We start from the raw sequence: 16,662 nt of genomic DNA on the forward strand, positions 1-16,662 counted from the left end.
ATCATCTCTCGCCCATTTCCTACCACAAGGAACACCTGTGCCACTCATCCCTATACTAATTATTATTGAAACAATCAGCCTCTTCATTCAACCAGTAGCTCTAGCTGTACAACTAACAGCTAACATCACAGCAGGTCACCTGTTAATGCATCTACTTGGTGACACTACACTAACTCTCATGTCCATCTACCTATCCTCCTCCACAATTACTATTATCATTATTATTCTACTCATCACCCTAGAACTAGGTGTAGCACTCATCCAAGCATATGTATTCACACTTTTAGTAAGCTTATACCTACATGACAACTCATAATGACACACCAAACACATGCCTACCACATAGTTAACCCAAGCCCTTGACCACTAACAGGAGCTCTGTCAGCATTCTTACTTACATCTGGCCTAATTATATGATTCCATTTCTATTATACCCCCCTCCTTACTGCAGGACTACTAGCTAGCACAATAACAATATTTCAGTGATGACGAGACGTAGTACGAGAAGGTACATATCAAGGCCATCATACCACTCCTGTACAAAAAGGCCTTCGATATGGTATAATCCTTTTTATTATCTCAGAAGTATTCTTCTTTGCTGGCTTCTTCTGAGCATTTTATCACTCCAGCTTAGCCCCAACACCACAAACAGGAGGACACTGACCCCCTACAGGCATTTTTCCTCTCAACCCTATAGAAGTGCCCCTACTAAATACAGCCGTACCACTTGCATCAGGCGTCACAATTACTTGAGCACACCATAGCCTAATAGAAGCCAATCGAAAAGAATCAGCTCAAGCACTGTCCATAACCATTGCACTAGGAATCTACTTTACCTGCCTACAAATATCAGAGTATTCTGAAACCTCATTTACCATCTCCGACGGAATTTATGGGTCCACATTCTTCATAGCTACAGGCTTCCATGGCCTACACGTTATCATCGGAACTACCTTCCTCACCACCTGCTATTTTCGCCAACAACTATATCACTTCACATCTAACCACCACTTCGGATTTGAAGCCGCAGCATGGTACTGACATTTCGTAGATGTAGTATGACTATTCCTATACATCTCTATCTATTGATGAGGGTCTTACTCTCTTAGTATAAACAGTACTATTCCAATCAATAAGCCTCGTATAACTGGAGAGAGAGTAATAAATCTAGCACTAACCTTAACAACCACCATCCTCCTAGCCCTACTTCTAATTACTATCACATTCTGACTACCCCAACTAAACGCATATACAGAAAAACACAACCCTTATGAATTATCAATAAATCTACACTTTCCTGAACCAGGTGGAAGTTCCTGAGTCCCAGATTCACTGACCCCAGACAAGTGAGTTATCTCGGGGTCTCGCTTTCTGCAGGAAAGGAAGGAAATTGGACTAAAATTGATTTCCAAGATCTCAACAAACTATTATACTTGTTCTGGGTCAAGTAGCCCAAGTTTCAAACGTTGTCAGCTTGGCCAAGACACTTAGCCCTCAGAGCTTGTTTCCTCCCTGTAAAACGTAATCCCCTCCAAATGTTGAAATGAGGACTCAATAATATAACGCAAGCGTCACGCGCTAGCCGGTTCCAGGTACACAGAGAAACGGGGTTAGGCCAGCCTGTCTGATTCACCACAGAATTCCACCCATCAGCCCTCGCGTTCGGCGCACGCGCGCTGGCACCGCCACCGCCCACGCCGACCGCAGGTTCCTGACTTCCGGTTCCGCCGGGGCCCAGTGGCGGCGTAGAGGCTAATGGCTGGGCCCACGGAACTAGCTGGAGGGGGCGTTAAGGAGACCGCCGCGGAAGAGGAACCACGAGTTTTGGAACCTGGGGCCGCCCCGTTCGGAAATTTTCCTCATTATTCTCGCTTCCACCCTCCGGAGCAGCGGCTCCGCCTCCTGCCCCCGGAGCTGCTTCGGCAGCTCTTTCCTCAGAGTCCAGAGAACGAGCCGATTCTGGGGCTGGACGTGGGGTGTAACTCCGGGGTGAGTGACAGGGAAGGGGTTGGAGCATCCGTAGCCAAGAGGTTGGCTGCCTCCACATCCACTGTGGTTCTGGTCTAGGCATGGCATCACACCCATCGAAACTTTCCCAAAACGAGTATAAAGCGTGTCGTTGACCGACCCAGTGCTGCTGCTACCTGCCCACCAGTGTTCCACCATTTGTCTTGGGAATCTCTCTTAGAGAGGCGTCCTTGTCAACTACGTTCCCACTTCTCCTTCAGGGCCAGACCCCAAGTGGGGATGGTCCCCGTATCTAGGGTGGCCTCTGTCCTGCGTGCCTGGCGCCTTGGCTGGGGAGAGGTGGCTTCCAGAGACACACGTTTGGGAACATGGGGTTAGGTTTGGTTTACTGGGAGAGAAAAGCCAAGGGTGACAGAATCATGCCTGATATTGAGACTTGTGTGTGCTATACAGTGCAGGACAAACCCTGGAGCCTGCATGTTTATTTAAAAAAACAAAACAGTGAATTGGCCGGGCGCAGTGGCTCATGCCTATAATCGCAGCATTTTGGGAGGCCGAGGCGGGCGGATCATGAGGTCAGGAGTTCCACTCCAGCCTGGCTAACATGGTGAAACTCCGTCTCTACAAAAATACAAAAATATAGCGGGGTGTGGTGGCGGGCGCCTGTAATCCCAGCTACTCGGGAAGCTGAGGCAGGAGAATCACTTGAACCCGGGAAGCAGAGGTTGCAGTGAGCCAAAAAGAAAAAAGAAATGTGAGTTGACCGAGTACAGTGGAGAGGATCAGGAAGAAAATAGAACATTTTGCCCGAGGGAATGGAGAAGGGTGGCATTGCCACTCTTCTTACTGCAAACTATTCCTAGACATATAATGATTATAGTCAAACCACATGCAAAATAAGGAAATGTCTCTCCCACATCTATTTGTAGCTACTGGGATATCCTACAGGAGCAGGCAGTCTGAACTTACGATGGCAAATGCTTCAAAAGTTAGTTAGTACCCTTTTTCCGCTCCCTCCATCACTCCAGTCCAGCATCTGGAGGGCAGCAGACAATTTTGTCATCTTGCTGTCCTTTCACAAAAGAGACTTGGGGGATGATTGCAGACCTTGTGGGACCCAGCTTATAAGCAGGAGGGGGGGGACATTTGGATGCAGTCTCAAAGACTGGAATGAGGAGATAGGTGGATATCCAGTGTCCCCTCAAAAGTTCTCCACTGTGATGATATAAGAAGTCAGAGGGTAAAATCAATGAAAAAGAGAGACTGAGCTTAGGGCTTGGGATTTCCTGAAAGGCATTAATTAGGAAACCACCAGAGATTTTAAAGTTGAGAGTAGTATACACATGAGAGGTAAAGACATAGTTGGAGTTAACTAGGGTAGTGGTTCCCAAACCTGGCTATATATTTATGGAGCTTTCTGTTTTGCACTCAAAAAAAAAGCTTTCTCTTCTGGATCTTTGTAGTGAGAAAGGGGGGAAAAAGATGCTAGCGCTTGATAAAACAAAAAAATTCAAAGTACAAAGGGGTATTTAGTAAAAAGTAAGTCTCTACTCCCAACCCTAAATCCTCCTTTTCCCCTACACAGTGGCACCACTGTTTATGATTTCTTAGGTATCAGTCCTGTGTGCATACCAGCATTTATGTATGTATAAATACCCACCTTTTAGTTTTACAAATAGTAACACGTTGTTAGTAGCTTTTAATTCTGAGGTTATTTATATCACTGCATTCTTTTTTTAGTGGCTTCCTAATGTTTCATTGTATAGATGTACCATAATTTATGGGTGCTTTTTTTCAATTTTAAAAACTCCTTCCCCAGCCTGGGCAACATGGCAAAACCCCATCTCTACAAAAAGCCAGGTGTGATGATGGTCATCTGTAGTCCCAGCTACTTAGGGAGCTGAGGGAGGAGGATTGCTTGAACCTAGGAGGTCGAGGCTGAAGTCAGCTTTGATTATGCCACATACCTCAGCCTGGGCGACAAAGTGAGACCCTGTCTCTCATAAAACAACAAAAAACTGGGTGCAATGGCTGACCCTATAATCTGAACATTTTCGGAGGCTGATGCTGGTGGACTGCTTGAGCTCAGGAGCTCGAGACCAGCCTGGGCAACATGGCAAAATCTCAAAATACAAAAATTAGCTGGGCATGGTGGTGTTTGCCTGTGGTTTTAGCTACTCATGAGGCTGAGGTAAGATCATCTCTGGAGCCTAGGAAGTCAAGGTTGCAGTGAGCCATGATGGATCGAACCGCTGCACTCCAGCCTGGGAAACAGTAAGACCCTATCTCCAAAAAAAAAAAAAAGAATAAACGTTTTCAGCACCCTACAAGTTCCTCTATATGCCTTTTCTTGTTCATAAACCCCTATCTCTACCCAGAGGTAACAACTAGCCTGTTATTTCCTTGCTTTTCTTTAGTGTACTGTTTTTCTTCCCTAATGTACTTTAATTTCACCCATTTTTGAGCTTCATGTAAGTGGATGCTTGTCATATATTTTCTTTTATGGCTTGCTTTATTTCTCTACATTATGTGTTTGTGACAATCATCCGTGTTGTGCACTACAGCTGAGCACCTTCATTTTTAACTGCTGTTTAGTATTCTATCTTCATGATTTTTTCTCTTTTTTTACACATAAAAATGGTTCGGTTTCAACGCATATTTTCACAATTATACTACATTTATTTGTCCATGCCACTATCATTGGACATCTGGGTGGTTTCCATTGTGCATTTTCTTCACCTACACAAAAGGCATAAATTTTCCTTACATGCTTGTTACACCAAGCAAATAAAGTAGTAAATAGAAAAATGCCTTGCAAATACTATGTGGAAAAATGCAAATTTGAGTTAGTTATAATGGTTATAGAAATCAAAGTTAGAGGGCAGGTGCAGTGGCTCATTCCTGTAGTCCCAACACTTTGGGGGGGCTGATGTAGGTGGATCACTGAGGTCAGGAGTTCAAGACCAACCTGGCCAACATGGCGAAACCTCGTCTTTACTAAAAATAGAAGAATTAGCCGGTTGTGGTGACGCATGCCTGTAATCCCAGCTACTTGGGAGGCTGAGGCAGAAGAATCACTTGAACCTGGGAGGCAGAGGTTGCAGTGAGCCGAGACTGTGCCACTGCATGCCATCCTGGGTGAAAGAACCAGACTTTGTCTTGAAAAAAAAAAAAAAAGAATTCAAATTTAGAGAAAGGAGATGGTGACTTAAGAGTAAAAAAGGGTGCTAATGTGGTAAAAGATCACAAATCATTGGGTTTGCCTAGAAGGTTGTCAGCAGTGACTTTTAGCAATGTTTATAGGAGCAGAATGTCTCAGAAGGAGGTGGTGAATCCTAAGACAGGTAGTAAAATTGAAGCTATAGTGAAGGCTGAATAAGGACTTTGGAATCCAGACTTCCCCCACCATAGGTCTGAGAAGCAGGTTTTTGTAAGATGGTACTTGTCTATTCCTCACTTTCCTGGTAAGGGACACTAGTTATGCCTCTGGACCCCTTTCCTCCTCTCTAGGGTCTGAGATACCCAGAAAAAGAGTGACTTTATCAGCATATTACTTAAGCCAGGAAATACTGCTCTAGGCACCTTTGCTGCATCCATTTGGCTGTAACATTCAACTATACAACCCAATCTGACATCAGTGTCAGGAAAATATGGGGATGATGCATTACAGCATGTGACCCCTGGAGGGCACTGAGAGCCTACTCTGTGGAAAACTTTTTGCACAATCTCTTCAGGTTATGGTTTAGGAACTTCACATCCTGTACAGCCAGGTGTAAGTGGCATTCTCGGTGGGAGAATGATACAGATTTCTCTTCTGTTGACTGGTTAAGAACTGCAGTGACAAAGCTCTTTTGGGTTCTTCTAGGATCTGAGTGTGGCTCTATACAAACACTTCCTTTCCTTACCTGACGGGGAGACCTGCTCAGATGCCTCAAGAGAACTCCGTCTCCTCTGCTGTGACATAGATCCAGTCCTGGTGAAGCGAGCCAAAAAAGAATGTCCTTTTCCTGATGCTTTGACCTTTATCACCCTGGATTTCATGAATCAGAGGACCCGGAAGGTTCTCTTGAGCTCTTTCTTAAGCCAATTTGGACGTTCAGTTTTTGACATTGGCTTCTGCATGTCGATAACCATGTGGATTCATCTGAACCATGGGGACCATGGCCTGTGGGAGTTCTTGGCCCATCTTTCCTCCCTCTGCCGCTACCTCCTTGTGGAGCCTCAGCCCTGGAAGTGTTATCGGGCAGCCGCAAGGCGTCTCCGAAAGCTGGGACTCCATGATTTTGACCACTTCCACTCCCTTGCCATCCGAGGTGATATGACCAATCAGATTGTACAGATCTTGACCCAGGATCATGGCATGGAATTAATATGTCGCTTTGGCAACACCAGTTGGGACAGAAGCCTTCTATTCTTCAGGGCAAAACAAACCACAGAAACTCATCCAATCCCTGAATCACTGATAGAAAAAGGGAAAGAGGCTGGGCACGATGGCTCACACCTGTAATCCCAGCACTTTGGTAGGCCAAGGTGGGCAGATCATGAGGTCAGGAGTTCGCGACCAGCCTGGCCAACATGGCGAAACCCCATCTCTACTAAAAATACAAAAAAAAAAAAAAAAAAAATTAGCCAGCCATGTGGAAGACACCTGTAATCCCAGCTACTCAAGAGGCTGAGGTAGGAGAATTTCTTGCACCCAGGGGGCAGAGGTTGCAGTGAGCCAAGATTGTGCCATTGCGCTCTAGCCTTGGCAACAAGAGCAAGACTCTCTCAAAAAATAAAAAAAGAAAGGAAAGAAAGGAACAGATTAAGATTTCAGAGGCAGTGAGGTGGGAGGGCAGGAAGACCAAGAAAGAGATATTGAAAGGATTTTACATTGAGAATTAATGTTCATTCTCCTTAACTCCTTAACAATCAGGCAGTCTCAAAACCTGGCAGCTTTTGCTAAAATGTCCAAGGCATGTAATTGAAAGAATCAGTATCTGTTCCCCATTGTTTGGAAGAAATCTTTAGAAGAATGAATCGCTGGAGCTCTGAGCTCCAGAGATATCTGGATTGAGATGGCCTAGGAAAAGTAGTCCAGGTTATGGGTTATGGAAGGGGCTGCTTTTGGGGGTTATTTATAAAGATCACACTAGGCTAGTCTTAGAATCTATCAGTTCCTGGTCCTCCTTAAACCTTACCTGGTTTCTTCAGGTGTCTTCTGGACTTGCTAGGCCTGCCTTTGAGCAAAACCTTAATAATTCAGGTCTGGAATGGGGCTTAGGAATCTGTTTTCTGGGTTTCTTTTTTGTGTTCTATTGTAATATATACATAAAATTTACCATTTTAATCATTTTTAAATATAATTTTTCAGAACATGTGGAATCCCATCAGAAATTGGATTTAAAAAATTAAAAGATGGCCGGGCACGGTGGCTCATGCCTGTAATCCCAGCACTTTGGGAGGCCGAGGCGGGTGGATCACGAGGTCAAGAAATCAAGACCATCCTGGTCAACATGGTGAAACCCCGTCTCTACTAAAAATAAAAAATTAGCTGGGCATGGTGGCGCGTGCCTGTAATCCCAGCTACTCAGGAGGCTGAGGCAGGAGAATTGCCTGAACCCAGGAGGCAGAGGTTGCAGTAAGCCGAGATCACACCATTGCACTCCAGTCTGAGTAACGAGAGCGAAACTCCGCTCAAAAAAAAAAAAAAAATTAAAAGATAATTTTTTTTAAGTATACAATTTTGGGACATTAAGTACATTCACAATGAGGAATCTGTTATTTTTTTGTTTTTGTTTTTAAGACAGGGTTTCACCATGTTGGCCAGGCTGGGCTTGAACTCCTGACCTCAGGTGATCCACCTGCCTCGGCCTCCCAGAAGTGTTGGGATTACAGGCGTGAGCCACGATGCTGGCCAAGGAATCTGTTTTTAACAGCTCCCCCAGATGATTCTGAGGCAAGCAGCAGTAGACCATACTTTGAGTGCTTAGGGTTCCATTCAGCCTTTCTCTATGTATTTTTCCTGGGGTGAGTTCTTCCCTACAATTTTAGCAACTACCTACATGCTTGTGGTCCCCAAATATATTGGTAGCCATACATCCACAGTTCCAGACTAGCATTTTTCCTATTTTGTAATTATATCCCTTAGATCTTAGGTACATCAGATTTAACACATCTCAAAAGCAAATTAATTACTCTCATTCAAAACCTAGTCCTATCTCATTTGGTGGTATTCACTGCTCAAGCTAATAACCTCAGTTGGTTTTCTCACTTATATTCCCCACACTGAAATGCTCACAAAGTCCAGTAAATTCTATCAATTACATGTAAATTTCATTCCATTCATGTGGCTGGTGCCTGGTGGGGGGTTCCTATATTAAAGTCATCTACCCTCCAATCCATTCTCTGCCTTACAGCCAGTTTATTCATCTGTACAACTGAAATAACATCACCTTCCTTTTCCTATGCCCAAATGAGCTAAAGGATGTGAAGGTATTTTGCAGAATTTAGAGTGATAAAGAAAAATAAGGTGGTATTACACCATGTGAGCATGCTGCAGACCACAACTGCAGAGGCTTATGAGAAAAACATCTCACCTGGTAGAAAACATGCATCTTACTATCTCTGATAGCTTGTTTTTCAGGATGATGAAGTAATAAGGAGTCCAGCTTCACTGCTACAGAGCATTTTAAAGGAAGTAGTGTTGGGAGTGAGGGATATGGCGCTAATGGAAATGAGGCCAGTTATGATGGTCTCAGTTATCACAGTAGTTACAGAGCTGAATTTGCTTACAAGATCTTAATTTAGGAACACTCTGAAACCTTGTAACCCTGCTGGATGCTCTCTCCTATCACTCTTCACCAAGGCAGTGCACAGAAACATACTGTGGTAGGCTGAATGATGGTCCTCCAAGATATCCACCACCTAATCCCTGGAAACTATGAATTTTACCTTACATAGCAAAAGGGACTTTGCAAATGAGATTAAGGATCTTGAGATAGGAAGATTAATCTGGATGATCAGAATAGACCCTAAATGAAATCATCAGTGTTCTTATAATAGGGAGGCAGAGGGAGATGTGATCACAGTAGATGATGTAGACAAGAGCAAGAGGTTGGAGTGATGTGAAGAAGGGCTGCAAGTCAAGGAATGCAGGTGGCTTCTAGAAATTAGAAAAGGTAAGGAAATATATTCTTCCCCGGAGCCTCCAGAAGGAAAAGCCCTGCCAACATCTTGATTTTAGATTTCTGATCTCTAGAACTGTAAGAATAAATCAGTATTTTAAACTACTAAGTTTGTGGCGATTTCTTAAAGCAGCACTACAAAACTACATGGGCTCTGACTGCAATGAGACTGGCTTACAAAGCTGGTGGCACCTTTCCCAGATAATTCCTTGATGACAGAAAATAACCTCAGTGGCCAGAAGGATACACATGGGCTTTGTCCAACATGGCTAATTAAGAAATTGCCAAGTGCAGTGACTCACACCTGTAATCCCAACACTGGGAGGCTAAGGCAGGTGGATCATTTGAGCTCAGCAGTTCGAGACCAGCCCGGGCAAACATGGCAAAACCCCGAATCTGAAAAAAATACCAAAAAATTATCTGGGAGTGGTAGCGTGTACCTGTAGTCCCAGCAACTTGGGAGGCTGAGGTGGAGGATCACTTGAGTCCAGATCACTTGAGGTTGCACTGAGCCGAGATCATGCCACTGTACTCCAGCCTGAGTAACAGAGCGAGACTGTCTTAAAAAGAAAAAAAATCCTCAATAACTAAAAGCTTTGGGAGATGCTTCAGTATCCGAACCTGATCTGTTCTGATGGAACCACTGTATTTCACATTTGTGGCTGTTAGCCTGTAATCCCAACACTTTGGGAGGCCAAGGCGGGAGAATTACTTGAGCCCAGGAGTTACAGACCAGCCTGGGTAATACAGTGAGACCTCATCTCTACAAAAAAAGCTACTCGGGAAGCCAAGGTAGGAGGATTGCTTGAGCCTGGAAGGTAGAGGTTGCAGTGAGCTGAGATCATACCACTGCACTCCAGCCTGGACAGCAGAGTGAGACACTATCTCAAAAAAAAAAATACATGTAGAAGGTAGTAAAGGAAAAAAAAAAAAGAATGGCGGTGTAAGCATATTTAGTCATATAGAAGAATCAGCCAAAAAGTTAAAATGGCTCATTGCTGGAGGTAAGAAATGCAGCAAATAATTGCTTCTGTAATGATTATTAAACCATATGGACATACTACTTTTTATAAAAACTAAAATGAATAATTTTTAAAATCAGGCAGTGTTTTTCTAAAATAACTCTCACTGTACCACCCATCTGTCTAATTTTTCCTTCACAGCACAGCCAAAATCTTAGAAAAGTTCTTTTTTTTGAGATGGAGTCTCACTCTGTCACCCAGGCTGGAGTGCAATGGTGCAATCTCAGCTCACTGCAACCTCTGCCTCCTGGGTTCAAGCGATTCTCCTGCCTCAGCTTTCCAAGTAGCTGGGACTACAGGCGTTTGCCACCAAGCCCAGCTAATTTTTTGCATTTTTTAGCAGAGATGAGGTTTCACCGTGTTAGCCAGGATGGTCTTGATCTCCTAACCTTGTGATCTGCCTGTCTCAGCCTCCCAAAGTGCTGGGATTATAGGCATGAGCCACTGCGCCTGGCCCAGAAAAGTATAAAACACCTTCTACCTCCATTCCTTACTTTGTAAATCTTTCTCAATCCTTCAAAATCTGGTTTTGCCAGGTCAGGCATGTAATCCAAGCATTTAGGAAGGTCAAGATGGGAGGACGGATTGAGCCCAGGAGTTCGAGAACAGCCTGGGCAATGGAGTAAGATCCCATTTCTATTTTAAATAAATAAACAAATCTGGTTTTATCAAAGTCTCCAACGACATATGGCCAGTCAGTGGGGATGTCTCTGTCCTGATCCAAATTGATTCAGCAACACTGGGACCAAAATATCCCTTCCTATTCATGGTGAATAGGTTCCAGGACCCCCCAAGGATACAAAAATCAAAGGATGTTCAAGTCCCTGACCTAAAATGGTAAATAACCTAGGGGTATTCTCCCATATACTTTAAATCATCTCTAGATTACTTGTAATAACAAATATCATGTAAATACTATGTAAATAGTTAACAGTAAATTTTTTAAATTTTGTATTTTTATTGCTATAGTTTTTTTTTTCTGATCTAGTCTTCAGAGAGATGTAGTTTTTATTTTTTTATTTTTTCTGATCTGAGGTTGGTTGAGTGCATGAATGTGGAAGCCACCAATAAGAAGGACCGACTGTATTTGGTCCTTTTTTTTTAAAATCCCTTTCTTGGGTTCTGGTGACAGCATTCATTCAGTTTTTTTTCTCCTTCTCTGGAGACACCCCTCTAATGCTGATGTTCCTTGGGGTTCTGTTCCAGCCTTTGTTTTCTCTCCTTGCATGATCTCTTCAACTTCATGAGTTCAGTAACCCTAAGGACTCAAAGCTCTTCTCTATCATCCTGATTCCTCTCCTGAGCTTCAGAATTATCCATCCCACAGCCTACATCAGTGCTTCCCAAGTTTTTCCTTGTCAGTACACACATAGAAAATGATGGTGTTTCATATGCTGGATAATGCAATCTGGCATAACCAAGATTGCTCTCTGATTCAGGGAGCTTGTGCTGCCCTGAGAATTGCAAAGTCCAGTATGCAGCACCACCATAACCTCTTCCCTGAGGCACACAGTTGAGAAGTTCTGATGACTCGGAGAGATGTTTCTACTAGGATGCCCCCTGGGCATTTCAATGTCCTCTCCATCACCACTATCACTTTCCTAGTCCCGCCCACATCATTTCTCGTTTTTCTCCTCAGGTACTACGAAAACCTTGCTTGGCCTTCCTGTTCACTCTTGCTCTCTCTATCGTCCACACTGCACACTGATCTAAAATGCAAATCTGATATGCTACCCTCCTGCTTAAAACCATTCAAAGATTGGCTGGGCACGGTGGCTCATGCCTATAATCCCAGCACTTTGGGAGGCCGAGGCGGGTGGATCACGAGGTCAAGAGATTGAGACCATCCTGGTCAACATGGTAAAACCCCATCTCTACTAAAAATACAAAAAATTAGCTGGGCATGGTGGTGCGTGCCTGTAATCCCAGCTACTCAGGAGGCTGAGGCAGGAGAATTGCCTGAACCCAGGAGGCGGAAGTTGCGGTGAGCCAAGATCGCGCCATTGCACTCCAGCCTGGGTAACAAGAGCGAAACTCCATCTCAAAAAAAAAAAAAAAAAAAAAAAAAAAACCCATTCAAAGGCTACACTGCTCTTAGGATAAAGGATGATCTACCCACTGCTTACCTTTCCAGTCTCATTTATCATACCCCACATGAACTCTGTACAAGTTGTCTAATACTTTATGTTCAGCGCTTAGCATATAAACTCATTAAAAATTTTTGAATGATGAAAAGTGATGAAAAAGAGGTTCAAGGGTATAAGCAGATTCATCGTATTTGTGCTAGGTAGGTTTCAAAGCACATACTGATGATGCAGTCAGAATCCAGGAACATGACTTCCGTACAGAATTATGTACATGTAGCAGTAAACAGCTGTTCCTATCCCGCAAGCAGTCCAAACATTAGCCAGCAGCGCCTTTCTTCCTCTTACTGAGCAGGAAAGACATCAAGATTGCACTCAGAGTCCATCCAACCTGGAAAACAAGCCAGATTACAAAAATGTTATGAGGTTGGGCATGGTAGCTCACACTTATAATCCCAGCACTTTGGGAGGCCAAGGTGGTAGGACAGTTTGATCTCAGGAGTTCAAGACCAGCCTGAGCAATACAGTGAGACCCTGTCTCTACAAAAAAATGAAAAAATTAGCAGGGTATGGTGGTGTGCACTTGTAGTCCCAGCTATTTGGTGGGGGCTCACTTGAGCCTGGAAGTCATCATGGCTGCAGTGAGCTGTGATCACACCACTGCACTCCAATCTGGGTGACACAAAAAGACCCTATCTGGAAAAAATGTTTTGAGAGGCTAGTTACCAACCTGACTATCTCTTGTTGCCAGAAATTCTAAACTAGAGTCAGTTTAATACCCAATGGCTAAATGGCTAAAGTGTCAACCTCTGAGAATTGAAGATGCCCCAACATTAAATGAATGACCACAGAGTATTAAAGCAGGGGAGCTGAATTCAAAGTACTGATGTCAGCAGTGATGAGGTGGTTCTCTGAGATTCCATCTACCAGGCATCAGCACTACATGCATAGTTAGACTATACCACCAAACTGGTTTGTTACTAAACCAGTGGTAACAGCTTTTAGCTACCAGAGACCTAAGGGGCCTAGCTTGTTTTGTTACACAGACAACTCAAGTAAATAATGATATATGATTAGTGGTATATCACAAATGTGAAGAACAAACTTTGGTACTTCTGTGTAATTTTTAATTTATGTAAATAATAGCACTGAGGAATAAAAGTATCTTAAGCTTCATCAAAAGACTAAAAGGAATCTTGGAACAATAGTAGCTATACTTCTTTCAACCCCTATCAGTGAGGATGAAGGTGTGTGAGGCATAGAAAATCTGCCAAAATCTGAATGCCTAAATTATCAAGTGCACAATAGCCTTTAAGGAAGGAGCGCAGGTACTTGCTCTGACAAGTGCAGATGTTCTGGCTGTGTTTATTAAACAAGGGCAAACATCTAAATGAAAAGTAAAATATTGGCTGGGCGCAGAGGCTCACGCCTGTAATCCCAGCACTTTGGGAGGCTGAGATAGGCAGATCACCTGAGGTCAGGAGTTCAAGATCAGCCTGGGCAACATGGTGAAAACTCATTTCTAACATCACTGCTAACATCAGTACTTTGAAAATACAAAAATTAGCTGACGTGATGGCGCACACCTGTAATCTCAGCTACTTGGTAGGCTGAGGCAGGAGAATCATTTGAACTTGGGAGGCAGAGCTTGCAGGGAGCCAAGACTGTGCCACTGCACTCCATCCTGGGTGACAGACTCTGTCTCAAAAAAAAAAGAAAAGATAAGTAGAGTATCATCTTGATGTTCTGTTAATTTCCAATAATTCAGTTATTTGGAACATCCAAAAGTAGTTAGAAATTCCTGGCAGACTTTTAAGGTTTTCTACCTAAAGGCAGAAATTAGGAATACAAGGCAATATTAGGACATGGACAGGGACAACAGGTACATGGAGTTTTATTGGACTTTCAAGCCCTTTGAGGAAAGGACCATGTCTACTTTTTGTTGTAATCCCAGAACTAGCCCACTGATCCCTATGCACTAAATGTTAGATGATTAAATAAGAACTCACGATGCTGTAGGCTTCCAAAGATGTCACTAGCATCAAGAAATAAGGTGAAAAGGAGAAATGAAAACATGTCTATGAAAATATTTGCACCAGAATGTTAATAGCAGCCATAGTCATCATAACCCCAGCTGGAAATACCCAAATATCCATCAATTAAAGAATGGATAAACAAATTGTAATTATTCACACAATGGAATATTACTCAGCAATAAAAAAGAATCAACTACTGATACGCATAGATGGATCTCAAAAACATTACTAAGCTAAAGGATATAGACATGGAAGAGTACATACCATATATGTGAAATACAAGTGCAGACAAATCTATGGTGATATTCAGGAAGTTGCTAGGGGAGGGTGGTGATGGGTGTGGGGTGATCAACTATAAATGAGGAAACCTTCTAGGGTGACAGTTCAGTATCTTGTTTTGGATATTAATCACATAGGTGTATATTTTGAAATTCACCAAACAAAGCACCTAAGATGTGTGCATTTTATTGCATGTTAAGAATGATTTAAGGGCCGGGCATGGTGGCTCATATCTGTAATCCTAGCACTTTGGCAGGCTGAGCTGGGTGGATCACCTGAGGTCAGGAGTGACCAGCCTGGCCAACACGGTGAAACTCCATCTCTATTAAAAATACAAAATTTGGCCAGGCGTGGTGACTCACGCCTATAATCCCAGCACTTTGGGAGGCCGAGGCAGGTGGATCACGAGGTCAAGAGATGGAGACCATCCTGGTCAACAAGGTGAAACCCCGTCTCTACTAAAAATACAAAAATTAGCTGGGCATGGTGGTGCGCGCCTGTAGTCCCAGCTACTCGGGAGGCTGAGGCAGGAGAATTGCTTGAACCCAGGAGGCAGAGGCTGCGGTGAGCCGAGATCGTGCCGTTGCACTCCAGTCTGGGTAACAACAGTGAAACTCCATCTCAAAAAAAAAAAACACAATAATTAGCCTGTTGTGGTGGTGCACGCTTGTAATTTCAGCTACTTGGGAGGCTGAAGCAGAGGCACTTGAAATCAGGAGGCAGAGGTTGCAGTGAGCAGAGATCGTGCCACTGCACTCCATTCAGCCTGTGCAATAGAGTGAGACTCCGTCTCAGAAAAAAAAAAAGGAATAAAAAAAAATTTTTTTAAGCAATAAGATGAGAGAGCTGGTGGGAGTAACCATCAACCATCAAGACATCTTTTAGGTTCCGATAATGGCTGTCCTTGGACACTCTTTTCATCAAACTACTCTATGCTCAAGAAGCCAAAATGACTTCTTTACCTTATGTCTTGTCACATCCATAGCCTCATTCTGCTCTCCTCCACAGGAAACTTCCTCCGTTAACTTGTCTGGTTTCCCAACCTACCACTACCTACCACTATCACATGCAGACAATCTGCTCTTTCCTACCTGAGTCTCCTTGTGCCCTTTACCCTGCCTGGACCCTACTCAAGTTCTCTCTGCCCTTCAAATCCCATTTTAAATAAGCCTCCTTCAGAAAAGAACTCTTAATCCTAGCCAATCTGAGCACCCTAAATTCCCTTATTTTTTAATGTTCCTTTATTGGGCTAATATGATACTCTAAGCCGCATCCTTTGTATACCCACAACAAAAGAAATTTTAATGAAGTGGGCAGAGACTGTGCCTAGGGATTCCATCGTACTTCCCTGCAGAACCCAGTTGAGAACCTACATTTCTGGGGCAGTCACTACAATGCAGGTTGTAAGGGTTGTGAGATACGGTATCCAGGCAAGGGCAAATAGGTGTTTAATTAAGGACTAATGGGAATGATATTGAAAGCTCTGAGGGTCTGCAGGGGCCTGGATGGGCTGTTTGCTTTTCCTCATCCCCACCGAGATAGCAAATGGTTGAGAACAAGGTTGTATCCTTTCTTTGCCCAGCCTTGCCTCCTAAACCAGTGAGGAAACGGCCAGCACTGCTCTCTGATGAGTGGACCCTGTTCCTACTACTGTTTTCCAGATTACTGGGGGACGACACTATCCTGGAGGAGGGAGAGAGGCGGGAGCATTTAAGGCCAAAGAGGCACTCAAGCCTTTCCCCCATGGATTTACACCCAACACGTATGCAGAAAGGCAAATTACAAACACCGACGCTCAGAACCACACATACACGTGCACGCCCAGCCCCACAAAACCAAACGCGCATGCCCGTGGGCCCGCACGCACCTACTAGTTTTCTCTGTTCTAGACGCCCTCATTCCACCCCCGCGCGGCCCAACCCGGCGTCCTCTACCCTGGCACTGCTGCGGTTTACCAGGCCCGGCCGGGCCTGGAGAAAGTGTTTCTATAGGGGGGAAGGGAGGTCCTTCCCACTGGAGCGGAAGCGGCGCGCGCCGGCTAGGCAGACTTAGCTCGCGCCCTGGGAACATCTGGAGGGGGCTGGGAGGGGCGCGCATCCAGGCT

At 44.0% G+C, this 16,662-nt stretch overlaps 1 protein-coding gene and 1 long non-coding RNA gene across 2 annotated transcripts; one reads left to right on the forward strand and one right to left on the reverse strand.

The window, feature by feature from the left end:
• Positions 1 to 1,713: 1,713 nt before the first annotated feature.
• On the forward strand, positions 1,714 to 9,246 carry BCDIN3D (BCDIN3 domain containing RNA methyltransferase). The gene is made up of 2 exons (XM_009003750.5): positions 1,714 to 1,989; positions 5,834 to 9,246. The coding sequence occupies exons 1-2, from the start codon at positions 1,756 to 1,758 to the stop codon at positions 6,473 to 6,475; spliced, it is 876 nt and encodes a 291-aa protein (XP_009001998.4). The 5' UTR covers positions 1,714 to 1,755; the 3' UTR covers positions 6,476 to 9,246.
• Positions 9,247 to 11,163: 1,917 nt separating this feature from the next.
• On the reverse strand, positions 11,164 to 16,620 carry LOC103795221 (uncharacterized). Its single transcript, XR_004728872.3, has 3 exons — positions 16,426 to 16,620; positions 13,830 to 13,941; positions 11,164 to 12,634 (listed from the first exon to the last, which is right to left on the reverse strand). It is a non-coding gene; the product is annotated as an uncharacterized LOC103795221 (long non-coding RNA).
• Positions 16,621 to 16,662: the final 42 nt, after the last annotated feature.

The sequence above is a fragment of the Callithrix jacchus genome, chromosome 9, assembly GCF_049354715.1.
Source record: "Callithrix jacchus isolate 240 chromosome 9, calJac240_pri, whole genome shotgun sequence".
Classification (NCBI taxonomy): domain Eukaryota; kingdom Metazoa; phylum Chordata; class Mammalia; order Primates; family Cebidae; genus Callithrix; species Callithrix jacchus.

Excerpts from the sequence above, each read along its gene's own strand:
- BCDIN3D (XM_009003750.5), top strand. The coding sequence starts at position 1,756 with ATGGCTGGGCCCACGGAACTAGCTGGAGGGGGCGTTAAGGAGACCGCC. Across the intron at positions 1,990-5,833 it reads ACGTGGGGTGTAACTCCGGG|GATCTGAGTGTGGCTCTATA; the intron begins GTGAGTGACAGG and ends GGGTTCTTCTAG.